Source organism: Phyllopteryx taeniolatus, chromosome 23 (genome assembly GCF_024500385.1).
Source record: "Phyllopteryx taeniolatus isolate TA_2022b chromosome 23, UOR_Ptae_1.2, whole genome shotgun sequence".
Classification (NCBI taxonomy): Eukaryota; Metazoa; Chordata; class Actinopteri; order Syngnathiformes; family Syngnathidae; genus Phyllopteryx; species Phyllopteryx taeniolatus.
In genome coordinates, this window is record NC_084524.1 from 1457997 (window position 1) to 1485910 (window position 27914).

A 27914-nucleotide genomic window follows, 5' to 3' on the forward strand; every position below is an offset into this window, starting at 1 on the left:
TTTCTCCATGTTCCTGAGGCGTTTGTAGCCTGTGTTTTGTCGAATTGAAATTGCGAGTGAATGCTGAGCGATGGAGTCGCCAAGCCAGGATGCCACCGAAAGACCCGAGGGTGAGGATGAGGACCAAAATGCTGGTTAGTAGGCCTGCTTCATCTCCAGATAGCATCCAAGTCAGCACCCAGTGACGTCTCCATGGCAAATATGTGTGTTTTTCCTCTGATTAATTATGCTGAAACTCTCGTGTTCTTCTGCGACTGCTAAAGTTCCCGCTCAGGAAAAGGAAGACGAGAGTAACACTAATGACGACAACAACAACAACAACAACGAAGAAAACAATGCCGCCAATGATGACAAAGATGCTGGTTAGTGCTTCACATTGCATCATAGTCATCTCCAAATCTGCCTCAATTTATGTCATCATGTTTAAAGTGTGTTTTCTCTGCTCACATGAATGACTTTCCGTCTGCTGAGTCATGTTCCAACCCGCGTGTTCTCCTGTGACTGCTTCAGTTACCACCCAGGAAAGGGAAGATGAGAGTAACACCAATGACGACACCACTGACAACAATGACGAAGACAGTAAAGACGACAACACGGACAACATCAACGAGGAAGAAAACAACAACAATGACGAAGAGAAAACTGACAAAGAGGAGGACGCCAGTGACAGTGAAGTCATTGAACAAATAGACCCCTTCGAGATCCTACGGATGGTTTGTGAGGTAAAACTGGCATTTAGTTTTCACTCCTATTTTCTTTTCTTTTCATTTCTGCCTTCTCCCTCGTAGAAGTTCATCCGTCGTGTGGATATTTGGGGTGTCACCAAAGAGTCGTGGCTGGAGGAAAATGTTAAGGCTCTGGAGCGGTTCATTCAGGACACCTCTATTCCCACCTTGGTGGTCTACTTGGACGCGAGCACGACGCTACAGGTGGAATACACCGTTCCCACACAGGTACAGTAGACACGTACAATATGTAGCCACTCTGCTTCCATTTGATTGTGTATTGGAGTGCATGAGAAAATCCATTTTCATTTGAGGCGGTGGAGGAGCTGGTCTACTTTCTCCGTGAGCCAGGCACTGCGATTACCCCGGAGAACTTCTACGAAGAGGTGGAATACAGCACGGTGCAGGGCGACCCCACTGAGAGCTTGCTTCAGTTCATAAACAGCTTGCATTCAGACGAAAATGACATCAGCAGTGACTGGGAAACGGGCATCAAGGACAACTACATCAACGGCATGCATAACTATCTGGCCATCCTCACTGGTGCGGCGACTCGCAAGTCACTTGATTGTCGTCGTATGAGACTGGAGGCAAATTGAGAGTGCAATGTGTCATGCCTTCTGTGTCCCGTTTGAACAGACAACGTTAGTAAGAAAGAAGGTAGAACAGTGTTGTACATCCCCATGGAAGGCCTGAATGACAGCGCTGAGGAAGGCAGCAAGGACACCCATCTAGTCCAGAGGATGGAATGTAAGGATTTGCATTACATACCGCACAAAGTTCATTACAGCCCAACTGGACGCGCATTTGCTCTCCACATTTCTAGCCGTCTTAATCCACTGGACGGACCAGATCAAGGAGCTGCTGAACGTCCAAGACTTCTCCGGGAGCGACAACAGCGGTCCGCTCCAGGAGATAGCGTACTGGGAGAGTCACTCCAAAAAGCTGAGGGACATGAGTAAGCAGCTGCAGAAGCCAGGGGTCAAGCACATTCAGCAAATGCTAGAGCTGGCCAACTCGCTCTATGTCAAGCGCTTCTTGAAACTGGCCAAGGAATTACAGGTAGAGTCCTCCATTTTGCCAGCTTGCGAAACGAAACATATCCTCCTAATAATCATTTGTTGCCCAGGATTCGTCTGTGGAGGCGCAGTCCAACCTGAACTTCCTGTCCTTATTGGCAGGCCCCTGTCAAGAATTGCGTAACGTCCAAATAAGCGAACTCACTCCCAAGCTGCACCACATATTATATGTCATTCGCATCATCTGGACCAACTCCACTCACTACAACACCAACGAGCGGATCACGGGCCTCTTCCTTAAGGTACGTTTGCGTCCTTTCAAAAGTAGTCAAGTCGATTTCTACACCTCTTAATTACAAAAGAGTCTCAGAGAGGTCCACAGTTGACAAAGCTCGACGCCATGCGATTGTCTAAAACGAGGAAAAACTCAGAAAGCCCATTTGCGGAGAAAAGGACAAAAGCTTGAGAAAGGGGGGAGAATTGGCAGTAAAATAGGCCAAAATCCAGAAGTCAGGGTGGAAGGCCGGGCAAGAAGCAATTGCGTTGTAGTTGTGGCTTAATCTAATGTGAGTCTCAAATCTCAAATCTTCATTTGAGATTTCTATAGCTGCTCTCACTCATTTGTGCGAGTAGGACATAGAAGAGTGGCAATAGAAAATGCTTTGGAACCTGCTGACTTCTTTTATCTCTCGGGGTGTTGTGAGCGTAGGTCTCTGCACGGGAACATACAGTGCGACTAAGCTGCTAAGCCGAGTACGATTACAAAGTCCAAATTGAGTTGCCTTTTTATCTCCGTCTCTCTGGAATGATTTCATTTTTTTTCACCAGCTCCCAAAATAAAACCACCTGTGCTGTGTGTGTGTGTGTGTGTGCAGATGAGTTATGAAATAATCTACCTGTGCATCAAGAGCATCTCCCTGGACAGGATCTTTGAGGGCTATGTGACCTCCAGCAAGAAATCCCTCAAGGAGTGCATCCAGTGCTGCCTGACCTGGAAGAACATGTACTCGCGCGTCTCTGAGGTGCACCACGAGTAAGACAAATAAAGCCAATCCAAGTTATGCCAAGCTGGGATTCTTGTGCTGTTTTATTCAAATAGCTTCTCATCCTTCTTTGTATCAGGAATTCCAAAAAAGGCTGGTTGTTGGACCAAACAAATATTTTTGTCCCGATCGATGCCTGCATTCAAAGAATGAAAGACTTGCTTGAGGTCATTTTACAGTTACCACAGTCGCCACCCCGAATCCGTACCAATTGTATGTGGCGCGCCATGCTTTTTATTTCAGGTTTGCGACACCCAGCAGCAGTTTGCCCGTTGGGAAGACGGCAACCAGAGACCGTTGCCGTGCTTCAGTGGCTACCAGGGCCCGGAACGCACCCTCTCCCTCATGAAGATCGAGGCCAAGTTCCAGCACGGCCTTCAGATCCTGCGCTCTGTGGACCAAGGCATCCTTGAGGTGGAGAACACTGCGTGGCACGTTGAGTTCAACAGGTATGAACAAAAGAATTTGGCGCCACACGGAAGCCAAATGATGGAAAGCACGATCAAGTGCAACTGTACCCTTGTGCAGCCGTGCCTGGTGAGCGTACAAGCGTTTGCGTGCGTTTGTGCTCAGGTTCCGTGCATTTTTAAAGGATCTAGACGTAATGCTGCAGAACCTCATCACCTCTGTCTTCAAGACCGTGAACTCTGTGGAGGAAGGCCTCCGGGTGATGGACATTTTTAAGACCGTTTCTGCCCGAAAGGTGAGTTTTTGCCAAAACTACGCACATCCTCGGTTGTCATTTGAGATTGCACAATCTAACCAAATGAGTGTTTATTTGCTGTCCATTCTGCCCTGTCACAGTCTATCAAGAGCAAAATCGACGACATGGTGGATGCAATATATGGCATCTTCAAGAGGGAGAACAGTATGATCATGAAACAGATTGATAAGAAGATGGTGTTAATCCCCGTCTATATGCCACCTTTGGCGGGCCAAGCCCACCGAGCGAGGGCCGTCAAATTCCACTTAGAAAGCCTCATGGATGTGAGTCCGAACAAATCTCTTTGTAGCGTTCACGTAATGATCGGTCCCCGTGTACGAGGCCCACCTCCTTTTCCCAATCAGGTGCTCAAGAAGATCCCCATCCGGGCCGAGTCACACAGCTGCCGGCAGGTGTTGGTTAGCTACGAGCAATCCATTCGGACTCTGAATGACTTGGTGACGCAGAGGTTCGCTGAGTGGTACCAGAGCCTGGAACTGCAATACGTCAAGAAGCTGGAGCGGCCCCTTTTGTTGCACGGCAAGGACAAAGAGATTGAGGTCAACTTTGACAAGTGGGCCACTGAAAAGTCATCACCATTCATCGGGCTCTTATGAGTGCCATTCTAGTTTGATGTGATTTTCTTTATTTTTTTTCCTGTCCCAATGTGGCTGCTTTCCTCTCAGCAACCTGTTGAACCTCTTTGATGAGATCAAGTCCTGGAGTCGGCAAAATTTTGAAATACCCGAGTTTGTGTCGGAGATTTACCAGGATCGTGAAGATCTCCGATGCCTCAGGGAAAGAGCGCTGCACTTGGCCCGGGACTATAACAGGTCGGGGGACACTGAATGCATCTCAGCAAGTACTTGTCCCCTCCAGCCTCATGTACATTTTGTATTTATTCACTGCACGTCTGACTTGTATTTGCCAGGATCATCGGAATGCTTTCTCCCATTGAGCGGGGTCTGTTTTCCAAGAAAATCCACGTCCTCGACGTAAAGATTCAGCCAGGATTCACCAAGCTCTTCTGGATGTTTAAAATATCTTCAAACACCTTTCTCAAGGACTGCCTTGTGCATGTTTCCAAGGTCACAGTTCATTAACAATTCTCATTTTAATGTTCCAATTGGATTGAAGTTAAAACAAGAACTTGCAGATGTAAAAATCATTCTATCAAATATTTGTTTTCTAAAGTAATTGAGTTAGGCTCTTTGACTGTTGTCTCCATATTTCCGCTCCAGGTCCAGGTGATAGTTGACGGTTACAAAGCATCCAATCTGACCATCACTAACCTCTGTCGCCAGATCAGCGAAACACTGCTAGTTCGGCTGGACGGCAAGACTCTGTACAGGTGAAAACTCATTGCATCATACTCAAATCATGCACAGCTTCACCAGAACCTTCAGAAAATCAGTGCATACTGTATGTTTTTTTTCTACCGTGCACATCGATTGTCATTGGTGTCAGGAATTGGGAGTTTGAGAACGACCAGAGTATTCACCGGCAGCGACAGCACGAATTACTGCGCTCTGCTCTTCAGCGCACTGTTGGCATCATGACCGACATCCACAACACCTTCTCTAAAGATGGACCTGAGGTTTGTGCAGGTGCATTCCTTCACTCGTCACTGTATTTGAATACAAGGCGTTTCTCGTGACAAGTTTCATGCTGTTGTCACTCTGGCGCCGTAGGTCCAGGAGCACTGGGTCACCTACACCGAGAAAGTGGACCATGTGCTGGAGGAGGCCCTACGCAGCAACGTCAAGCGCTCCATGCAGAAGTTGGCACACGCCATCAACGGAGACCGCAAGTCCTCCCCCACCCCTTTGTTTAGAGTGCTGGTGTCACTACGCCAGGCAGACCCCAAAGCCGAACTCAGGGTACGGGCACTGTCTGTTTTGCCAGGTTGGATCCATATTGGCATTTAAATGCTCACGCACTTTAATCTCAAAGGTTTTTGTTGTGCTTGTTTCGGATATTTCTACATTTTGTGCTCTTTACCGATGCCTAATTTTAGCAATTAAGGCTCCGAGCGCTCATGTCTTCGTGTATTGAGTGTTTCATGATGTTTATGTGTTTGACTTTTACAGGTTGAGTTCTCCCCGACTCTCCGAGAGCTGGGTCAGATCTTGGACATCCTACCTCAGCTGATCAGCACCATCTCCAAATTCAAGCGACTGCCCGAGCTCCTCTCTGGCGAACAGTCCCACGAAAATCCCATACACGTCAACATCGGTTTGGGGCAACTTATTAGTCTGCTGTTCACCTTTGTACCCTTGTTCTTCTTGTTTATTGCATTTTTTTACTCGCCTCTTTCTTGATTCTGTAGAACGTGATGAGGAAATAAAACGGATACAGGCCGCAGTCGGTGCAGGGATGGCAGCCACTGCCGGCCGGCTGAAGGAATATTTAACAACCTGGGACAAATACAGGGACATCTGGGAGACCAACAAGGACTCCTACATACAGCGTTACCAAAAACTCAATCAACCGGTCGCTTCTTTTGATGCAGATATTCACAGGTACTGTCGGAATGTTCCCAGTGCTTGGTGAATTTGTATCCAGAAACATTTAAAGACTACAATTAACCTCAGGTACACAGAAATAGAAACAAGTATCCAGCAGGAAGAGATGGTCACAAACTTCCAGTTCATCGTGCTGGACTGCTCGCCGCTCAAGACCTCGCTGGTGCATCACTGCACCCAGTGGCAAACCAAGTTCATGCAGCTCCTCGTGCGCATCGCCGGCAGCTCCCTCAAAGACATGCACGCCTCCATGAATCGTAATGCCAAGAGGTGGGTCATCACATGTTTTTTCTGAGTTGATTTTTATTTATTATTTAAAAAAAATAATGATTATTTTTTTCAGGCTGGGTGAGCCCAACACGACCCTGGCTCAGCTTAGTGAAAGCCTGGGGCTCCTGGAGTCCTTCCAGGGCAATTTGGCCAAGACAGAGGCTGATGTTCTTCTGATCCATGAACAGTTTGCTGTTCTGGACAAATATGGTTTCCCTCTGGATCAGACCGTAAGCACCCACGTGATGGAATATATGCAGTGGCAACTGAGTGCAAGAAATGAAATGGGTTACCCGTTGTTGATATTAGACCTGACAGTTTATTTGGTACACTTATAAAATGCTCTCCGTTGGTTGATTCGTTTCTGCCACGACAGCTTCAGGACTTGCACGGGACACTGGACACCAAGTGGGACTGGTTCCAGCAGGTTCTTATCGACAACGATGTCTTGCTCCAAGGGCAAAAGCAGAATTTCAAGAGCGACTTGCTCAGCTCCTCTGAGGAACTAACAGAGACAATCCATACCGCTGTGCAAGAGTTCAACACCACAGGTCCAACATACTTTGTTGCCACTTCCTATTGCGTGTGTGTGTTTTTGCGTGCCTGCATGTGTTTGTGAGATTTGAACATTTACAATCCTCATGCATGAAACCAACAGTGTGCTCTCTTTTCATGTCTAGGTCCATTTGATCCTACCATCGGCACCAAAAGGGCCCTGACGATGACGGCAGAGCACCGCAATCATCTTGAGGCTCTAAAAGAGGAGGAGAACTTAATTCTACAAGGCTTGAACTTCTTCAAGATAGAGCAGGAACCTTCCAAAACCATCCAAGCCCTGGAGAAGGTGTGATATATCAACAGATATAATTCAAGTAGAACAAGCTGGTAATTTGGACTCTGTGGCGCAGGATATGGACTTCTTGCAGCAGGTCTGGGAGGTCACACTGGAGTGGGACACCGACTGGGACAGCTGGAAGGGGGGCCAGTTTACGACGCTTCGGACCGAGAATATGGAGAGCAAAGCACAGGAAATCTATAAAATCCTCCACAAACTCCAGAGACAACTCAAGGTCAGAGTTCAGAAAATGGCTACAGATTTGAGCTTGATATTCATATTTTTGGTTTGCAGGATAAGAACTGGGACATTGTGGATGTCTCCAAGAAAAGAGTTGACCAGTTCAGGAGAATCATCCCCCTTATTGCTGACATGAGGAACCCAGCCATGCGAGACAGGTAAAGTAAATAAGTCGAGTGAATCGAAATCCACAAATAATGTTGCTTTCACTCCCACGCCTCTTCCAGACACTGGAAGCAGATCTGTGATGAGGTGCAGAGCTCCTTTGACCACACAAGTGATGATTTCAACCTAGAGAAGATAATTTCTCTCGGTTTCGACAAGTATGCAGACAAGATCTGTGAGATCTCTGGGGCCGCCAGCAAGGAACTTTCCATAGAACAGGTCTGTCTTACTTACCTGAATCTAGGTGTGGCAGAGTTGCCTCTGGTTGCAAAATCAATACTTTTTATGTATTTCTCTTGAAGGGTCTGGAAGAGATTATCAAGACGTGGGATGAATTGACCCTCGACATTGTACCTTACAAAGACAAAGGCCACTTTCGTCTAAAGTGAGAGCACAAAGTGAGATTTGGAAGCAGGAAGAGCTGTGGTACCTAACTGACAGAACATATCTTGCAGGGGCACAGAGGATATTTTACAGGCCTTGGAGGATAACCAGGTGACCTTGTCCACCATGAAGGCCTCTCGATTTGTCAAAGCTTTTGACAAGGAGGTGGACACCTGGGAACGTCAGCTATCCCAAGTTATGGAAATCATTGAAATGGTGCTCACGGTGCAGCGCCAGTGGATCTATCTTGAGGTATATTAACACACACATAAAAATGAGCCTTATTCCAACCACTGCTGTTTGGCTTCATAGCTTTTATTTTCCCCGCACTGTTGTTGTTTTATTTTATTTTTTTCTCACCTCAGCATTTTTACATATTTTTCCTGTTCTTCCAGAATATTTTCCAAGGAAAGGACATCAGGGAGCAGCTACCACGAGAGTGTGAAGAATTTGAAGAAGTTAGCTCCAGTTGGAAGACCATCATGACTCGACTCCATGCCAGCAACAGCGCCCTGCAGGGAACACACCATCCTGGTATTTGAAAGGGATTTCATGTGATATTTTGTCTTCAATAGAACTCCAAAGTAGTACCATGCCCTTTATCTGTCCTGCTAAGCATTTTTTATCTGGCCTGCACTTGGTCAGGCTTGCAAGAGACATTATCCAACATGAATGCCAAGCTGGAGGAGATCCAGAAGGCCCTAGACATGTACCTCGAGACCAAGAGGCAGATATTCCCACGATTCTACTTCCTTTCTAACGACGACGTTCTGGAGATTCTGGGCCAGTCCCAGAACCCAGAGGCTATGCAGCCTCATCTCAAGAAGTGTTTTGACAACATCAAGAGCCTGCGCACTGAAAAGGCAAGTCACTTCATCAATTTTGTTTTTGTCCTGTTCGGCTGTTAGGTCTAGCAGAATGGAAGATCTGGAAACCTTTTATGCCGGAACAGTTTTACTGTGTCACAGTGGAGTTTTTAAGCTCCCGCTGTGGTTTCTTAGTATTAAAATTAAATTTTATTGATAATCAGAGTCGAACAGAACAAAGTTTCTAGAGGGGAGAGAGAAACGAAGACAAAAGACAAAGCACTAATTGTAAACAGGATGAGACAAGTAAGTCATTACATTATCTACAATGAAACATGGAATATGAGTGTTGCATGGGGCTGTAGTGCTACACCCTGTGAGGGAAGGACAGGACAAGCTAGAACAGGACAAGGACAGGAGAAGAAGCATGCAGGACAAGGGTCATGAACCCGGCTGTACAACTGAAATGTGGTGGGATTGACGATGTAACTTATAAAAGTCTATAAAACGAGAGTATGAGTGAGGGGATACACAAGCAATTTGCATATTCATAAGTTATTTGTCGAAATAAGTGAGTGGCCCCACACCCAGTGAGAGTCCCAGGGATGTGTGCCTGTGGACACATGCAAGTGAATTGACACCATTTTACATGCACCAAGACTGACAGAACTGTCCTGTAATTGCTATTTGTTCCAATTCCAGCCAAGAATCATACTCCTCATTGTGGTTCACAATATGCTTGACAAACTCCGTCAGTTCGAGGGTGCTCTGGAGTGTTGGTATTGTTTTTTTAAAAACATTTTTATTGCTGCTTTTAATTTATTGTATTGAATAAAGTTTCTGCCTGTTGTTAGGAATTCTTGGAACAGTTCATCACCTGTCCTAAAAACATTATTGTTAAATAGTTGTTGTAGGTGGTCAATTCCATGTTGTTCCCGTGTACAAAAATGAAGGGGTATATTATTAATTTCGAAATCTGGATTATGCCAGATTGGGGAGAGTGTACTGGGAGCGAATTGAGATCCTGTAGATTCTAAACTTTGCCACCAAGCCGTTAAGGTGGATGCGATTATTGGGTTCTTGAAGCATTTATGGCGTTTAAGACTTGTGGAAATAAATGGGAGTTGTGGGAGTTTGATGTTGTTGCAGTCTATTTGTTCCAATTCTAGCCAAGAATCATGCTCCTCATTGTGGTGCAACCATTTGATGAGGTATTGTAATTGGTTAGCTAAATAATAGTGTTTGAAAGTTGGGAGCATTTAGGCCTCTCTCCCAGTTACTTTTCTGAAGAGTGGATAGACTAATTCTAGTTTTCTTATTTTTTGAATAAAAATTTATTACAGCAGAATCTAAGGTTTGAAACCATTTAAATGTGGTCTTAAATGGAATCATTGAAAATAAATAGTTCATTTGAGGTAAGGTTTTCATTTTTATTGTAGCTATTCTTCCCAGTAGTGATATAGGCAAGTTATTCCAGCGTCTTAAATCAGATGCGATTTTTTTTTTTTTCCAAACGTGGTGTGTAATTTAGGTTGGTTAGCTCTGTGAGTTTTCACAAAATATGAATATCTAAATACTTAATGTTTCCTATAGGAATAGGGTAATCTGGGATTTGATCTGCAGGAGTCCATGAGTTTGCTGTTATTGGGAGTATTGTTGATTTTGTCCAGTTAATAGAGTAGTCTGATATTTGTGAAAATGTTTTAATGAGGTTGAAGACTGCCTGAAGAGAATACTTGGGTTCCTGTAAGTAAAGAAGAATATCATCAGCATATAGATTGATTTTGTGTTGTCACTAGTGAGCAGATACCTTTTTAATATTAGTATTCTGACATATAGCGGCAGCAAGAGGTTGGATGAGTATTCCAAATAGAATTGGTGAGAGTGGACATCCTTGTCTGGGTTCTCTTTGTTATGTAAAACTTTGTGACGTAATCCTATTTGTGGTGACTGTCGCTTTCGGCAAATTGCATAATGTTGCTATCCAATGTATAAATGAATTTCCAAAGCCAAATTTGCGAAGTACTTCAAACAGGAAAGCCCAGTTAACGTTATCGAAAGCTTTCTCTGCGTCAAGTGACATGATGATTGCGTTTCGATTTTTACGGTGTGACATGCTTATTAAATTTAACAGACGTCTGACATTATTTGTGGAACTTCTACCTTTAATGAAGCCTGTCTGGTCATAGTGGATTATCGACGGGAGTACCTTTTCAAGTCTCTCGCTGCGAGGGCTTTCGAGATAATCTTGACATCTAGATTAATCAGTGATAAGGGCCGCCGATAATTAGCCGGGAGAGTGGGGTCTTTACCTGACTTTAGTAATAACTTAATTGAAGCTGTGTTCATATGGCTACTAATTTGACCTTTGTTTATCTCCTTGACTGTTCTGAGAAATAGACGGGCTACTATTGGCCAGAAATGTTTAATGAATTCGACGGCGATTCCGTCCGGGCCAGGCGCTCGTCCCGATTGCATATTTTATAATGCGTTATGTAATTCTGTGAGGGTTTTAGGGGTAATTCTTTGAGCTGCCGAATTGTTTGAAAGACAAAAATCTATTCTTGAGAAAGAGCGGTGAACTTACGAGAAAAATGTGTATTCTCTTTTTGTACGGTATTTCAGCCTCCATATGTCAACAAGACCAAAGTCATCCATATATTCCTCTAATATATTGGGTCATTGTGGCTGATTGCTATTTTTGAGATTTGAGCGATCTATTAGGGGATTTAACGTAAGGTTAAAATCACCTCCCATGATAATTGTAGAATTGACTGACGTAAAAAAAGGCTGGATCATCTTTATGTGGAGCGTAGTCACTTCATCTAATTGATGCTATTCCACATGTTTTACCAACCCAGTGCTGGCATTGTGGGTTTGTGTCCCCTCCAGGTGGCCAGAAGGTTGGACGCCACTGCCATGTTCTCCTCTGACGGAGAGCTTGTGGAATTTATTAAGGCGGTGCCACTGGACAAGCCTGTGGAGGTTCAGTAGTTATGAGCAGGACGAGTGTGGCAGAAAATACAGAAACAAGAGAGATTTATGGCTTGTCTTCTGTCTAGATTTGGCTGTGCGATATTGAGAAGGCAATGCGCTGCACTCTAAAGAATTCCCTGCACGACTGCATGGTTGCGCTCAAGAAGATGAAAAGCCAGAGGGACAAGTGGTCCAAAGACTGGCCAGGACAGGTAAATGAACTCCCCCTGACAAATCTAAGGATAATGATCATTTTCAAGTGAAATTAGACAAATTCTCTTGTATTTTTAGATGCTCATCACAGCCAGCCAGATCCAGTGGACGACTGATGTTACCCAGTCGCTCATTAGCTGCAAGGAGACAGATGACAAGGGCCCCCTTAAAACCATGATGAAGAAACAGGTGTAGTTCAACTTTGCTATTGCGTTCTTTAATAGACGCTAAATGGCCACTACACCGCCAGCTTGTTTACAAATACATCTAGAAAAGGTGAACTTGCAAGCTTTGCCCTCTTTCTCTTCTAGGTGTCCCTGCTTAGGCGATATTCCGATATGATCCGTAGCAACCTATCCAAGGTGCTGCGTCTGAAGATTGTGGCCCTGGTCACAGTGGAGGTTCACGCAAGGGACGTCATCGCCAAACTGGCCAAGGCGGGCTGCAACGATGTGAACGCGTTTGAGTGGCTGTCCCAGCTGAGACTCTACTGGGAGAAGGTACTGTACATTCTTTGCTCTTTCAATAGAAAAAGTAGGGTCATTGTGCCCTTCAGAGGAACACTGCATCCCTCCTGGTTATGCACTTTCCATCACTCCTGTTAGATAAGAAGGTCTCCACGAACCTGACAGTTGTTTGTTTGGCTCTCACCACAGGATTTGAACAACTGCATCATCCGACAAACCAACACACATTTCAAGTATGGATACGAGTACTTGGGGAACTCTGGGCGCCTTGTCATCACTCCACTTACCGACAGGTAGCCATCTCTCATGTTTTAAATGGATCCGAAAAAACAATGGATTACACAGTAGGCGACATATTTAACATAATAAACCACAACATTCATAGGTGTTACATGACCTTGACGACTGCACTCCATCTGCATCGAGGCGGCTCTCCCAAAGGCCCCGCTGGCACTGGGAAGACGGAGACCACAAAAGACTTGGGCAAAAGTTTAGGGATGTACGTGATCGTCATCAACTGCTCCGAGGGACTGGACTACAAGTCCATGGGTCGCATGTTCTCTGGCCTGGCACAGGTAGGAAAGTAGCATGAAAGTGGGATTTTGTCCCGTCAAGCAGCTTGTCATCACGGTGCCAAATCACCAATTTCCTACCTGCCACCGAACCAGACGGGAGCGTGGGGCTGCTTCGACGAGTTCAACCGCATCAACATCGAGGTGCTGTCCGTGGTGGCCCAGCAGATTCTTTCCATCCTGTCTGCCCTGTCTGCGCTGCAAACCAGGTTCCAGTTTGAGGAACACAACATCTCCCTGGTGGCGTCGTGCGGCATCTTTATCACGATGAATCCTGGTTGGTCAACGATTTGAGAGAGTGGTCTCCTGATTAGATATTACTACTTTTTCTTCTCTGTGTTTTTCTCAGGTTACGCCGGTCGTTCCGAGCTGCCAGATAATCTCAAGTCCATGTTCCGACCTATTTCAATGGTGGTGCCAGACTCTACTCTAATTGCTGAGATCATACTGTTTGGAGAGGGCTTTAATGACTGCAAGGTACTGAAATTTAAATGCAAACACTAATCTCTAAATCGTAAACAATAACATCTGCAGCGCTTCTGACTTTGTTTGCAGCTACTGGCTAAGAAGGTGTTCACCCTCTACTCGCTGGCAATGCAGCAGCTGTCCAAACAGGATCACTACGACTTTGGCCTCCGTGCCCTCACCTCCTTGCTCCGCTATGCCGGCAAGAAGCGGCGTGTTTGCCCCAACGTCCCTGGTGAAGAAGTGAGTCTTTTAGACCGTGTCACGGTAGAAGGAGAAGGTTAAAATGCTATTCCTGTGTTTTCCATTGCCTCTTAATCCACTCAGGTGCTGCTCATGGCCATGAAAGATATGAATATTGCTAAACTGACATCAACTGACGTGCCGCTGTTCACTGGTATCATCCAGGACTTGTTCCCTGATGTGGAAACGCCCGTTATTGACTATGGAAAGGTAGGCTGAACTTCATCCTCTCATTTATTGTTTAAAATACCCATTTTGTTTATTCTGTGCTGCCATTTCTCTTATTAGCTCAAGGAAGCTATCCAGTTGGAACTTTGTCAGAAAGGCCTGCAGGTCACTCCTTTCACAATGACCAAAGTCATCCAACTCTTCGAGACCAAAAACTCTCGACATTCGTCCATGTTGGTGGGCAAGACGGGCTGCGGTAAGACTGTCACATGGAAGACGCTGAAAAATGCCCTCATTGCCATGCACAACAAGGAAATGGCGGGCTACGAGCTTGTGCAGGTAATTATTGAATTGTTTTGCCTCTTGATAGCGTCAAGTCTTCAAACTGTGATGGCCACTCATTACTACTCTTTTTCACTCGGTCTTGTGGTGCAAAAGGATTATCCTCTGAACCCGAAATCCATGAGTCTTGGAGAACTCTATGGTGAAAATGACCTCGCCACCAATGAGTGGTCTGATGGAGTCCTCTCCTCTGTCATGAGAACAGCCTGTGCAGGTAAAGAGGTTAATCACTTCCACATACCCTTGTATGATGTATGAAGTATGATGAGCCAAACTGTGGAAACTCCTGTGTAGATGACAAACCAGATGAGAAATGGATTGTATTTGACGGGCCGGTGGACACGCTGTGGATCGAGAGTATGAACTCTGTAATGGACGACAACAAGGTGCTCACGCTCATCAACGGTGAGAGAATTTCCATGCCCGAACAGGTGTCTCTGCTCTTTGAAGTGGAGAACCTGGCGCAGGCGTCTCCTGCGACAGTTTCCCGCTGCGGTATGGTCTACAACGATTACATCGACCTGGGATGGAAGCCCTTTGTCAAGTCCTGGCTCGAGAAACGTCAGAAGGTACGCCACGTGGTCTTCCGTGTAACCATGACAACAAGATTCCGTGTCGCAAAATCGACTGCGCTATGTTTCTGCAGGCTGAGGTGGCACATTTGAAGCCTTTGTTTGACAGTTTCATTGAGAAAACGCTGAACTTCAAGAAGAAAAACTGTAAGGAGTTGATCCCTGTTACCGAACTCAATGGCATTGTCTCGCTCTGCCGCCTCTATGACGCCCTGACCACAAAAAAGGTTATCCATCGTAGCACGCAATTGCATTGAGCGCAGTTATTAATAGTTCCCCTTTCTCATGTTGCGAAAAAACTAAGCATTCCTACCCCATTGCCTCCCCAGGTGAACATGTCTGATGCGGACAGCCTGGGTCGCATCGTGGAGCTCTGGTTTACCTTCAGCCTCATCTGGTCCATTTGTGCCTCTGTCAATGAGGATGGGCGCAAGAAGATGGATAACTTCCTGAGGGAGTTGGATGGCACCTTTCCCATCAAGGTCCTTGCGGGAGCATGACATCAATGCGCAGTCATTAAACAGCTAAATTAGGCTTCTTAACGCAACTATTTGTCATCGGCCTCATTTAAGAATCTGATCACCAAGAAGTAGCCACACCTCCTCTTTGTGCATGCATATACTCAATGTGTATCCCAGCAAGAAGCATTGCAATGGTAATGTTTTATTGTCAAAGTTTTCATTTCCATTTTCCACCCTTTAGGACACAGTGTATGAGTACTATGTTGACATGAAGAACAAAGCCTGGGCTCCATTTGAAAATAAACTGCCCAAGGGCTGGCGCTTCAACCCCAAGTGAGTAACGAGATGGCATATGGTATTAGGAAGAAAAAAAAAACCCAAAAAACAACACTTCTAAAACATTCTCTCCCTTCCAGCTCGCCATTCTACAAGATTATGGTTCCGACAGTGGACACGGTCCGCTACAACTTCTTGGTAACAGCAATGGTGAATGCTCAGTACCCGGTGCTGCTCACTGGGCCGGTGGGCACTGGGAAGACCTCGGTTGTTCACGGGGTCTTGCATAGCCTGGACAGCGGCAAGTGGTCCACGCTCACGATCAATATGTCTTCACAGGTTGGTGCTGAAGGACATTGGCTGGTGACTTCATTTGTGTTTTGCGGTCCAAGCCAAGAAATATTCAAAGATCACAACATTTCCAATAATCATGCTCAGCATTTCATTAGCCCTTCATTGTAGTCTGACTCCCTTTTTGTCTACTTCCAGACCACCTCAAATAACATCCAGGCCATTGTGGAGAGCCGCTTAGAGAAGAGGACCAAAGGTGTGTATGTGCCCGTTGGAGGCAAGGACCTGCTCTGTTACCTGGACGACCTCAACATGCCAGCGCACGATCTCTTTGGCTCACAACCGCCGCTGGAGCTCATGCGCCTCTGGATCGACTACGGCTTCTGGTTTGACCGTCAGAAGCAAACAACGACATATGTCAAGGTGAGCGATTGCAGAAAAGTACAAGAGCTGCATCCTAAATTTTGCCTTGACAAAAACAATCATGGCAAGCTAGCTGCTTTCAACTTTTAGAAAATGTCCCTGCTGGCCTCCATGGGACCCCCAGGAGGAGGACGGACTCACATTTCCGAGCGTCTCCAAAGTCGTTTCAACCTCATCAACATGACATTCCCCAATGTAGGTCCCGCTGACCTTCCTTCAAGTTTGCATCATGGACAACATGCACAAAACTAAAGAATGTTATTCATTCAGGACTCCCAAATCAAACGTATCTTCAGCACCATGATTAACCAGAAGCTTCAAGTTTTTAAAGAGGAGCTCAAACCCGTCGGAGAGCTTCTGACCCAGGCTACTTTGGAGCTGTATTATGCGGTTACGGCTCGTTTTCTTCCCACTCCGGCTAAGACGCACTACCTCTTCAACCTCAGGGATATCTCCAAGGTACAAGTGTTGGACTGATTTTACAATGTACCGACAAGGAAACCATGCATCTCATTTCCATGCGTTTGACTGTAGGTGTTCCAGGGTCTGCTGAGATCACATCCAGAGTTCCATGATAGTAAAAACAACATGGTTAGACTGTGGATCCACGAGTGCTTCAGGTATTACACTGACTCAATTTTACTCCCAGGCTGACTGAAGAGATTTGATTGGCACTACTCGATATGATATTCTTGGTCTAATGACACATTTCAGGGTTTTCTCTGACCGACTTATCGACCACAGTGACATGGATGCCTTTGTCACATTGTTAGGGGGGAAAATGGGCTCCATCTTCGACCTCGTTTTCCACAACATCTGCCCCGATAAACAACCCCCAGTGTTTGGTACATGAGTGCAGCACACACACACACAAAGGGTTACGTAGGCCTATTATTGAGATTATTCTGCTGTGTGCGTAAGGTGATTTCCTGACCGAGTCTGGGGTGTATGAAGACCTTTTGGACATGGCAAATCTCAAGAAGTTCATGTTGGCCCACCTGGAGGAATACAACCTGACACCTGGTGTTGTGCCCATGAACCTGGTGCTCTTCCGGGACGCCATTGAACACAGTGAGAGCACTAGAAGACCACGTTGTGCCGTTCTAAGATTCCTTGAAACGTTTTCTGTGCTGCGTTCACAGTAACCCGTGTGGTCCGTGTGATCAGCCAGCCGAGGGGCAACATGCTGCTGGTCGGCGTGGGGGGCTCGGGCCGACAGAGCTTGTCCAGGATGGCGGCCTCCATCTCTGAGTACCAGGTGTTTGAGGTGGAAATCACCAAACAGTACCGCAAGATGGAATTCAGAGAAGGTAAGCTGACCCAGGAGGCCTCCGCACACCGCCCCCCGACCCCCACTTCCCTCGAATATGATAAGGATTTTCCTCATCTTCTTTCAGACATTAAGAAGCTGTACCGTTTGACCGGCGTGGACAACAAGCCCACTGTCTTCCTGTTCAACGATACCCAGATTGTGGACGAATCCTTCCTGGAGGACATCAACAATGTCCTGAGCTCTGGAGAAGTCCCCAACCTCTATAAGCAGGACGAGTTTGTAGAGGTGTGCAACGCCCTGTCCGACTCCGCCAGGAAGGAGAATGTGGTGGAAACGCCCAACTCCTTATTCAGCTTTCTGATAGAGCGCGTCAGAAGCAAACTGCACATTGTTCTCTGCATGAGCCCAGTGGGAGACCCCTTCAGGTATCGTCATGCTGTCCTCCTCTTTAAATGATCCGGAAACAAAGTGCCCGTCACTATCGGTCTTTTTTTTTTGTTACCTGCAGAAACCGTATCCTTCAGTATCCGGCTCTCGTTAACTGCACTACCATAGATTGGTTCTGTGAGTGGCCCAAAGATGCTCTGCTGGAGGTGGCTGAGCGCTACTTGGAGGGACTGGATTTGGGGTCCTCTGAGGGGGTGCGGCGCACACCTTCATTAAAACGCTTAAGTTGTTCTTTACCAAACAAGAAAATGATGCTTTGTTCATGATTTTGCAGAGCCAGACCAAGGTGGCCTCCATCTTTGTGACTACACACCAGTCAGTGGTGCAGGGCTCACACAGGATGAAGGTGGAGCTGAAAAGACATAATTATGTGACACCCACCAACTACCTGGAGCTGGTGACTGGATATAAGAAGTAGGGACATTGATGGACACATTCTGCTTGATGGCTTTGTGGCCTATGAATTGTTCCCCTTGTGTATTCAGACTTCTGGGAGAGAAACGCTGTGAACTGGGGGAGCAGGTGAACAAGCTGCAAAACGGCCTTTTTAAGATCAGCGACACGGGCGAGAAGGTGGCCGCCATGACCGTGCAGCTGGAGGAGTCTAATAAGCAGGTGGCCGACTACCAGAAGGAGTGTGACGAGTACCTGACTGTCATCGTACAGCAGACAAGGGAGGCTGACTCGCAGCAGAAGGTAGGATACCAAAGACCTTTTCCCGTCTTGTGGGGAGAGCAAATACAGTACAGTACAGTATGTGCGGTGGTGTGTTTCTGTGTGTGATTAGACAGTGAGTGCCAAAAAGGAAAAAATTGCGGCAGAGGAGTCTCAATGCAAAGCCCTGGCGGAGACCGCGTTGAGAGAGCTAGATGAAGCCCTGCCAGCCCTGGACGAGGCCACCAAGGTATAGACCAGGCCACTAGATTGCGCCCGTCTGCCTATTTGCCTTCCAATGTCACCATTTTCCCCACAACAAAGGCTCTGGAGTCTCTGAACAAAAAGGACATGACGGAGATTAAGTCCTACGGCCGTCCTCCCGCTCTGGTGGAGAAGGTGATGCAGGCGGTCATGACCCTCCTCAACAAGGAGCCAACCTGGGCAGAAGCCAAGCGACAGCTGGGTGAGTAAGGAGGACTTCTGTGATGCTTGCATAAAGAAATACAAATAACAAGAATTGCAGTTCACTTTGAATATTTGTGGTAGGTGAGGCCAGCTTCATCAAAACCCTGATCAACTTCGACAAGGAAAACATATCAGACCGTGTGTTGAAGAGGATCGGCAACTACTGCCGGCAGCCCGACTTCATGCCAGACACCATTGGCAAAGTGTCTCTGGCTGCAAAGTCGCTCTGTATGTGGGTCAGAGCCATGGAGGTTTGGCTAAGTAACCGACGCACCAACAAACAGCAGCAATATGGAACAGAACTCAACACAGACGTGTTGAACTGTTGCAGGTCTACGGGTGCGTCTTCAGGGTGGTGGAGCCAAAGCGGGAGCTGCTGAATGCCGCCGAGGCCCAACTCTCACAGAAGCAAGGCGAGCTGGCCGAGTCCGAGAACAAACTGAAAGAGGTACCGCCTACGAGATATACGCTATGAAATGAAGGAGAGCTGACGTGACGCTCGTGCTTGGCGTGCAGGTGGGGGACAAACTGGCGCGGCTGAACAAATCTTATGCGGAAAAAGTGGCCACCAAGGAGGATTTGAAGAGGAGGTCGGACGAGATGGAAGTAAAACTGGACCGAGCCGACAAACTGGTGAAAGGTCTGGCCGGGGAGGGTGTCCGCTGGGAGCAGACGGTTAAGGTAGGACGCGGCCACACGCACGCACACCAAGTAGGGCGGATGTGCCTCAAGATGTGCTCGATGTGTCTTCCAGGGTCTCGAAGAGAACATGGGCTACTTGGTCGGGGACTGTTTGCTTGCGGCATCATTTCTGTCCTATATGGGCCCCTTCCTTTCTAACTATAGAGTGGAACTGCTTGACATCTGGATGACCGAGGTAAGAGCAACATTTTGATGGTCTTGTGGATTGTGGAACACTTTTACAGGATTTTAAAAAGAGTTGATTTTTGCCTTCTCAGGTCCAGCACCAAGATATCCCGTGCACACCAGGCTTTAGTTTTGCCACTTTCCTCTCAAACCCTACAGCGGTGAGGGACTGGAATATTCAAGGCCTGCCCTCTGATGCTTTCTCCACTGAGAACGGCGTCATCGTCACCCGGGGCAACCGGTCAGAACTCGCCACTTTGCACACTACGCTATGCGCCGAGGTTTTAACCAGCCCTCAATGCATTCTTTTGCTGAGCACATCGCCGGCATTCACACACAATTTGAACATTTGGTTTTATTTGCTGTTATCAGGGCTTGAAAAAATTGTAAATAGTTTCTTTGTATTATTATCATTATTTATTTTGTATTTTTGGGTCAAGGTGGCCGCTGATGGTGGACCCACAAGGCCAAGCTCTGAAGTGGATCAAGAAAATGGAGTTGGCGAAAGTAAGTGACGACCCCCGGATGCTACCATTTTTTTCATTCAGCCATGCTCACTTTGCTCTTTCTGTAAATACAGAAATACTAAAACGGTATATGAATAAAGTTGACTAACTCCATAATCGTGTGCGCAGGGCTTAAAAGTAATCGACTTTCAGATGCCAGATTACATGCTTATAATGGAGAATGCCATCCAGTTTGGGAATCCTGTCTTGCTGCAGAACGTTCAGGAGGACCTGGACCCGGCTCTCAACCCAGTTCTCAACAAGTCCTTGACGCGAATAGGTCTCACACACAAACACAAACACACACACGCACACTTTCCTCTCCGTGAAATGGATGACCACTGTGCAGTTCCATATGCTTCACTTTGTTCCTAGGTGGCAGGCTATTGTTGAAGTTGGGTGACAAGGAGTTGGAGTATAGTCCGGAATTCCGTTTCTACATCACCACCAAACTGTCGAATCCCCACTATACCCCAGAGATTTCCACTAAGACGACCATTGTCAATTTTGCCGTCAAGGAGCAGGTTGGAGATTGCTGCCCTCGTATTTTGTTATCATTACAAGATAACATTTTCCATCAATTCCAATTTGTATGGTTCGGGCTTACCTACGGAGTGTCATGCTAGTTTGGTCGCGTGTGTGCTGCTGGCAGGGTCTGGAAGCCCAACTCCTAGGTATTGTGGTGCGTAAGGAACGTCCAGACCTGGAAGAGCAAAAAGACAACCTGGTGATGAGCATCGCCTCAGGAAAGAGAAGCCTGCAGGAGCTGGAGGACGAGATCCTCAGGTGAATGCATTTGCTTCTTACCCCCTCACTTCCAAAAGCTTTTGTTTGAAACGAATGGCGTCGGTCGCACGTTCCCGCGTCGGTCCTTCCGTCTCCCAGGCTGCTGAACGAGGCAAGCGGCTCCCTGCTGGACGACGTGCAGTTGGTGAACACCTTGCAGACGTCCAAAGTGACGGCCACTGAGGTTTCGGAGCAGCTGGAGAGCAGCGAAGTGACCGAAATCAAGATCGACACTGCTCGAGAGGTCTTCTACTAAGCATTCATCCACAGTGTTTTTTTGTGATACAAATAAATGGGATGAGGATTTTGGACTGAGTAGAAATGAGTTGTTTGTTTTTTGACAGGCCTACCGTGCATGCGCTCAGCGGGCGTCCATCCTCTTCTTCATCCTCAATGACATGGGCCGCATTGATCCCATGTACCAGTTCTCACTGGACGCCTACATCAACCTATTCAATCTAAGCATTGAGAAGAGCAAGAGCAGCCTAAAGCTGGAGGAGAGGATTGTCAACCTCAACGACTACCACACATATGCAGTCTACAAGTAAGACTCGTTCGGAGTAGGGTGGTGAATTTTCATCATTCGCCCGGACGACGTTTCTTTTCAGATACGCGTGCCGGGGTCTGTTTGAGATGCACAAGCTGCTCTTCAGCTTCCAAATGTGTGCCAAAATCCTCGAGGTCGCCGGCACACTCAACATGGACGAGTACAGCTTCTTCCTCCGTGGCGGAATTGTAAGAAAAGGCGGCTCGGACACGGACGGGTTCTGTCTCGTCCTTCCATGAGGTCGTATGACGACTGTTTGTGTTTCCAGGTTCTTGATAAGAGGGCTCAGATGGAAAACCCGTGCAGTAATTGGCTCGTGGACTCCAGCTGGGACAATATCACAGAATTGGACAAGCTGCCAAACTTCCACGGCATCATGGCCTCATTTGAAAAATATCCACGGGACTGGAAGCTTTGGTTCACCAGTGCACAGCCTGAGAAGTCGCCGCTGCCAGGTTTGTGTCTTATAATTAGTTATAGAGGTTTGTTGAATTCATTCATTCATTTTCCTCCGCTTAGCCGAGGTCGGGTCGCGGGGGCAGCAGCCTGAGCAGGCAAGCCCAGACTTCCCTCTCTTTATCCACATGTCCGATGACACGACCGCAAAGTCCATCATCGAACTGCGACCTCGGGTGTCCTGGTGCCAAGTGCACGTGCGGACACCCGTATGCTTGAACATGCACAATCCGTGATGAGCACAGAAGTCCAATAACAGAACACCGCTCGGGTTATTCTATTCAAACCAAATACAAACTGTTGTCGCAAACGTAAAATGAATATGATTGTTATTGTTTGTGTGGTCTCCTGTCCTTGTTCCCAAACTGCTCTCCTGGTGTGCCCCTTGCAGGAGACTGGGAGAACAGTTGTAACGAGCTCCAGAGGATGCTCATCGTCCGTTCTCTTCGGCCAGACCGCGTCTTGTTCTGCGCCACTACCTTCATTGTCAACTATCTGGGCCCTCGCTTCGTGGAGCCTCCTGTTCTCGACATGAAGGCTGTAAGTAGGCTATTTTCTTAAAAAAACAAAAACTGCTCGTTCCTCACTCACTGCCGCCCTCGCTCTTGTCTCCCCAGGTCGTGGACGAATCCACATGCATGTCTCCTCTGGTTTTTGTCTTATCTCCTGGCGTGGATCCCACAGGCACCCTTCTGCAGCTGGCCGAGACAACGGGCATGAGCAAACACTTCCACGCTCTTTCCCTGGGTCAGGGCCAGGCCCCAATCGCTAAGAAAATGATCGAAGAGGGAGTCAAAAAGGGTATCCGTCATTTCACTCTCAATCAGTCTGTTGGGTAGTGTCCGTTTCATACTGAATCTTAATCCTTTGTTTGAACTGCGCCAGGTCACTGGGTCTTTCTCGCGAACTGCCACCTGTCTCTCTCCTGGATGCCCGAGCTGGACAAGCTGGTGGAGCAGCTGGAGGTGCAGAAGCCCCACACGGACTTCCGACTCTGGCTCAGCTCTTCGCCACATCCAGATTTTCCTATCAACATCCTCCAGGCGGGCATCAAAATGACCACGGAGCCGCCGAAGGTAGCGCCCGGAGCAATGAATGGCATGTACGCGTACAAGTGTATCACGTGTTTGCACCTTGTTGCCCTCAGGGAGTCAGAGCCAACATGAAGCGTCTGTACCACCTGGTGACCTGACGCTCAGTTCACCCGCTGTGCCAAACCCGTCTTCTACAGGAAGCTGCTCTTCTCCCTCTGCTTTTTTCACAGCATTCTGCTGGAAAGAAAGAAGTTCCTGCAGCTAGGCTGGAACATTATCTACGGCTTCAACAATTCAGACTTTGAGGTGTAAATCGTGTCGATAATGACGAAAGCTGCTATTTGCTACTCGGATACTGAAGAGTAGACTTTCAGCCGGCATTGTGGATCCTAGTTTAGATTTCAAATCATCTTAATAATGACTTTCTCTAACAGGTGAGCGAGAATCTGCTCAGTCTGTACCTGAACGAGTATGAGCAGATACCCTGGGACGCCCTCAAGTATCTCATCGCCGAGGTCAATTACGGAGGTCACGTGACGGACGACTGGGACAGGCGCCTTCTCACCACCTACATCAACGACTACTTCTGCGAAGCTGCTGTCACTGAGCCTTATTTCAAGTCAGTGACACCAAAGTTAACTTGGCCTTCTCTGCTGGCCTAAGCACGCTGACCTACATTAAGAAAATTCAAATTGTATTCATTTATCCCAATCGTCTAGTCTGTAAATATCGATGCCTTTCTCGTAGCTGCACCGCTTGCAGTGCGTCTATGTGGATGCAAGATTGATTGCTTCCACGGGAAGCTTCCACAATCACCACTAAGTTCAATAATGTTTTTCCTCACACCTATTGGTCTCAATTCTCACTAGGTTGTCAACCTTGGCCGCATATTACATCCCTCACGACGGACCCCTGTCGTCCTACAAGGACTTCATCAACATGCTGCCGACCCACGAGCACCCCGACTTGTTTGGCCAGCACCCGAATGCCGACATCGCCAGCCAGATCGCGGAGACCAGGTCCCTGTTCGACACCCTTCTGTCGTTACAGCCCCAGGTGACCAGCGCCAGCGCAGTGGGGGCCGGCCCCAGTCGTGAGGACAAGGTGAGCCCTTCGCCGAGGACATCACGGAATATAAGCGGCAAATATTCTTCCGTACTACTGCAATTCTAGAAACCGCATTTCCCCTCACTGCTCATGCAACACTTACAGGTTGAGATGCAGAACGTGCTTCGGTCCTCCATTAGAAGAGTCTGTTGGATAAATTGGGATGACTTCAATGGGAACGTGACCTTGAAAAGTTTTTGCTGTCTCAAAGGTGGGATTTGTTCTGTCTCCAGGTGTTAGATCTGCTGGCGGATGTGCGCCAGACCATCCCGAACTTGATCGACTACGAGAGCGTTAGCTCGCACTTCCTGGATCCGTCACCCCTGGATGTGGTTCTGCTGCAAGAGATCCAGAGATACAACGCCCTGCTGAGCATGATCAAGTACGAAGCCCGAGCGCCTGCGTGTTCCTTCTTGCCGAATGGTGCCGATAATTCCGATAGATGCGACATTTGCATGGCTAATGTTAAATGCTTGTGCGTTAGGTCGTCCTTAGTGGAGCTGGAGAAGGGAATCAAAGGCTTGGTGGTGATGTCATCCAGCTTGGAGGAGACCTTCAACTGCATGTACGACGCCAGGGTGCCGCCGCTGTGGGAGAAGGTGACACACCGACACATGTCACGTGCAGGATGACTTATTCTCAACGACGACGTGCACGTTTCCGTCTTTCCCTCATATTTCCCTTCTTAAACCTTTGCTATTAAAAATGTCTTTAACGCTCTCTGGTGGGGCACGTGCACCAACAAAGCCGGCATCTGTGGATCTAATCGCAGAGTAATAAGCAGAGTAAATCTCTTAAGGCCGGCCCCTCTTTCCGAAAAAGACCCTCAGCTTATTGAGTGGTGGCCAAAGGCTTATTACTGTGTGTGTGTGTGTGTGTGTGTGTGCGCGCGCATTCCTTTTTATAGGAGCTCTGGACAGCTATCAGCGCCACTGCCTCCAGCTCAGCTTCTCTCTTTTTAACTGCCTGCTTGTACGCCAGTTCATTCCTCACTGCCATCCCCGCTTTTTTTTTTTTTTTTTTGTCTTCTCTCTTCTGCCTTCTCTCCTGCACTCATCTGGATCATGCAGCAATATTCATAATAGCTTGGCTGTCCTACAACTTGTTACAAATTGTTGCTTAACCCCAAGCGAGCGAGCAAGCAAAGTTGATGAAAAGTGACGTGATCTCGGTCCGCCAGGCGTACCCCTCCCTCAAGCCCCTGGCAGCGTGGACCCGCGACCTCTGCCAGCGCGTTCTTCAGTTTGCACGCTGGGCTGAGCAGGGGCAGCCCCCGAACTTGTTCTGGCTTTCGGGCTTCACCTTCCCCAACGGCTTCCTCACCGCCGTGCTGCAGTCGGCCGCCCGGCAACACAAGGTGACACGCGGTCCTATCTCCAATCGCCCTTTCTCGTTGAAATAAATTGAAATGTTACACCAAAAAAAAACAAAAAAAATAACTAAATGTTGGCAATGTTTTCTAAGAAGTAAAATAGCACTCTATAATACTGTACTTTATGAAAAGATAGCGTAATAACGTAACTAAATTGTAGGTGTAGAACGTTCATCAACGTTGTCTTTCTTTCTTTTTGTGTTTTTAGATTTCTTCAGACAAACTTTTGTTCAAACTTTGTCTGAACAAAAGAAATCTAAAAAGCCCCTAATTAAATAAGGAGCTGAACAGTTTCTGCATCCTATTTAAATGTGCCCGCCTTGGCCACTGGGCGGCAGTATACTAAAGGCGCACTGATACAAACGAAGAAGAGTCTCCACTACTCTCAGTGACTCCGTAGGGTGCAATAATAATGAGATTTTTCACAGAGGATAAAGAATATATACCTGTGAGCATTGTATAATATTGTCTATTTACATTTGTGTTTAAATATCTGTTTCTCAGAGGCTTGTAACGCCGACTATAAATGCTATTTGTTAGCCCCTCCATGGCATTTTCCATTGTGTTAGCATTGAGCTAGTGGGGTCATACTTCAGACAAAGTTGTTTTTTAATACATTGTTGTGACGAGAGTTGAGTTCATTGGTGGAAAAAAATGACGGTTCGCATCTTGAGAAACTCTGCTCACTTGTATCTCAAAGCACCACTGTATAAGAAATTCGGCATTGCTGCTTTGCCTTGTGTTGTTTTGATTGTGAAGGCTCCCGAAATAGTGAATTTCCCTTCAATCGATGTAGCTGTCTCGCTATCGAATCGAATCGAATCTGGCGTGGCACTAGTTACCGCCGCTTCACAAGCACAAGCTCTGCCCCTGTTTGCAGATATCAGTTGACACGCTGTCGTGGGACTTCACAGTGTCCAGTCAAGAAGACGGCCACATCCAGAACCCGCCCAAGGTGATTTATTCAAAAAAAAAAGTTTGTTCCCTCCCGTTTGCTCGATGTATCGGTCACTATGCAACGGGTTGTCCGTGGGCCTCCAGGACGGAGTTTACGTGCGAGGTTTGTACCTGGAGGGGGCGGCGTGGGACAAAAAGGGCGTGTGCCTGGTGGAGGCCGAGCCCATGCAGATGGTGTGTCCCATTCCCGCCATCAACTTCAAGCCCGTGGAGAACCGCAAGAAGATGGCCAAGAGTGAGAGCATTCCGATTTCTCTTTCAATTTCATTTCTTTGCCTGCGCCTGCAGCGTCTCACCTCTGTGCTTTGCAGACATGTACCTGTGCCCTTGCTACTACTTCCCCGTGCGATCGGGCGGTGCGGGCAGAGCCTCGTTTGTGATCGCCGTGGAGGTGAAATCCGGCTCGGTCAATCCGGATCACTGGATCAAGAGAGGGGCCGCGCTTCTCATGAGCCTGGACAGCTGACGTCGTCGCATACTCTGGACGCTTCTTTTATTTCTTCTTTGTTTTGTTTTGGTTTTTGTTTATTTTTGTTTCAAGTTCTTTTCCCGTCTCAAAGAAAAACATGCAGCGAGCGGCGAGTCAAGGTGAGGGAGCTCTATTTTCACGCACGTTCCTGCTGAGCCCAAGGTGCGAGGGGAGGAAAAGACCGAAGCTATTCGAACAAATGAATTTGAATGAAGCCTCTGAGGCAATCTTTCAGAGGAAAAACAAGGGGACAAAGTGAGTCGAGAGAAGAACGGCGCCACAGTGGCGGGGTTCACGTTTGGGGGTTCGTATTCAGACTCGAGGATTGGGCCCTGAAAGCGCAAACGGACTTGCTTCGGCTCTCATGTTCAAATTCGAATCGGCATCCGTTTTGTGTCCCGCTTGAGCCGATCCCGGCTGACTTTGGGTGAAGGAGCGACGTGCGCCCCGGTCTGGTGGTCTCGGACGCACGCCCAAACCCCCAAATCGAAAAAACGCCTTGGCAGTCCGAGAACCGGCAAATACGGCAACGTAGCGTGCCCGAGTGTTCATTTGACTCCACTCTTACACTGTGCACGGTTTGAATAGGACCACTCACTTAAATATTGGAAAAGGAAAAAAAAAAAAAAAAAAAAAAAGTACATTATTGATTGTATGATTGATTGATTGCACAATGCTATTGTGCTCAAATGAACAAGTTGCTCGATGAATGAATTACGAGACGTCTGTCTCCCACTTCTGGTCCCCGTGTGTGTGTGTAATATTAGACAGGAGAACTCCGAGCGAG

The 27914-nt window shown here is 47.3% G+C and overlaps 1 protein-coding gene and 1 long non-coding RNA gene across 2 annotated transcripts; one reads left to right on the forward strand and one right to left on the reverse strand.

Annotated features, from left to right (window-relative positions):
* On the forward strand, nucleotides 1–27862 carry dnah2 (dynein, axonemal, heavy chain 2). The gene is given in 88 exon segments (XM_061764059.1): nucleotides 1–134; nucleotides 264–362; nucleotides 511–722; nucleotides 789–953; nucleotides 1040–1268; nucleotides 1365–1475; nucleotides 1552–1787; nucleotides 1855–2046; nucleotides 2620–2777; nucleotides 2867–2954; nucleotides 3031–3236; nucleotides 3361–3490; nucleotides 3592–3774; nucleotides 3856–4064; nucleotides 4177–4323; nucleotides 4422–4578; nucleotides 4732–4841; nucleotides 4958–5087; nucleotides 5182–5370; nucleotides 5581–5725; nucleotides 5820–6012; nucleotides 6085–6285; nucleotides 6359–6515; nucleotides 6662–6836; nucleotides 6966–7129; nucleotides 7194–7355; nucleotides 7415–7518; nucleotides 7588–7744; nucleotides 7828–7910; nucleotides 7981–8161; nucleotides 8305–8443; nucleotides 8555–8772; nucleotides 11608–11700; nucleotides 11778–11903; nucleotides 11983–12093; nucleotides 12216–12404; nucleotides 12561–12664; nucleotides 12757–12946; nucleotides 13040–13220; nucleotides 13293–13420; nucleotides 13499–13651; nucleotides 13736–13861; nucleotides 13940–14158; nucleotides 14258–14375; nucleotides 14456–14730; nucleotides 14808–14960; nucleotides 15063–15215; nucleotides 15436–15527; nucleotides 15611–15809; nucleotides 15960–16184; nucleotides 16275–16379; nucleotides 16455–16643; nucleotides 16719–16804; nucleotides 16899–17029; nucleotides 17106–17255; nucleotides 17327–17494; nucleotides 17582–17882; nucleotides 17966–18098; nucleotides 18179–18318; nucleotides 18390–18600; nucleotides 18692–18808; nucleotides 18883–19024; nucleotides 19108–19277; nucleotides 19358–19474; nucleotides 19543–19707; nucleotides 19781–19903; nucleotides 19986–20134; nucleotides 20334–20400; nucleotides 20529–20679; nucleotides 20775–20923; nucleotides 21052–21185; nucleotides 21285–21429; nucleotides 21530–21729; nucleotides 21794–21920; nucleotides 22001–22187; nucleotides 22580–22728; nucleotides 22806–22989; nucleotides 23074–23264; nucleotides 23336–23377; nucleotides 23379–23528; nucleotides 23657–23841; nucleotides 24092–24326; nucleotides 24563–24711; nucleotides 24814–24928; nucleotides 25510–25686; nucleotides 26582–26656; nucleotides 26743–26893; nucleotides 26970–27862. Coding segments are annotated over 88 exon segments (13644 nt in total). The 5' UTR covers nucleotides 1–70; the 3' UTR covers nucleotides 27125–27862.
* Nucleotides 8238–21670, reverse strand: LOC133472760 (uncharacterized). Its single transcript, XR_009786816.1, has 4 exons — nucleotides 21536–21670; nucleotides 21207–21381; nucleotides 21007–21102; nucleotides 8238–8421 (listed from the first exon to the last, which is right to left on the reverse strand). It is a non-coding gene; the product is annotated as an uncharacterized LOC133472760 (long non-coding RNA).
* Nucleotides 27863–27914: the final 52 nt, after the last annotated feature.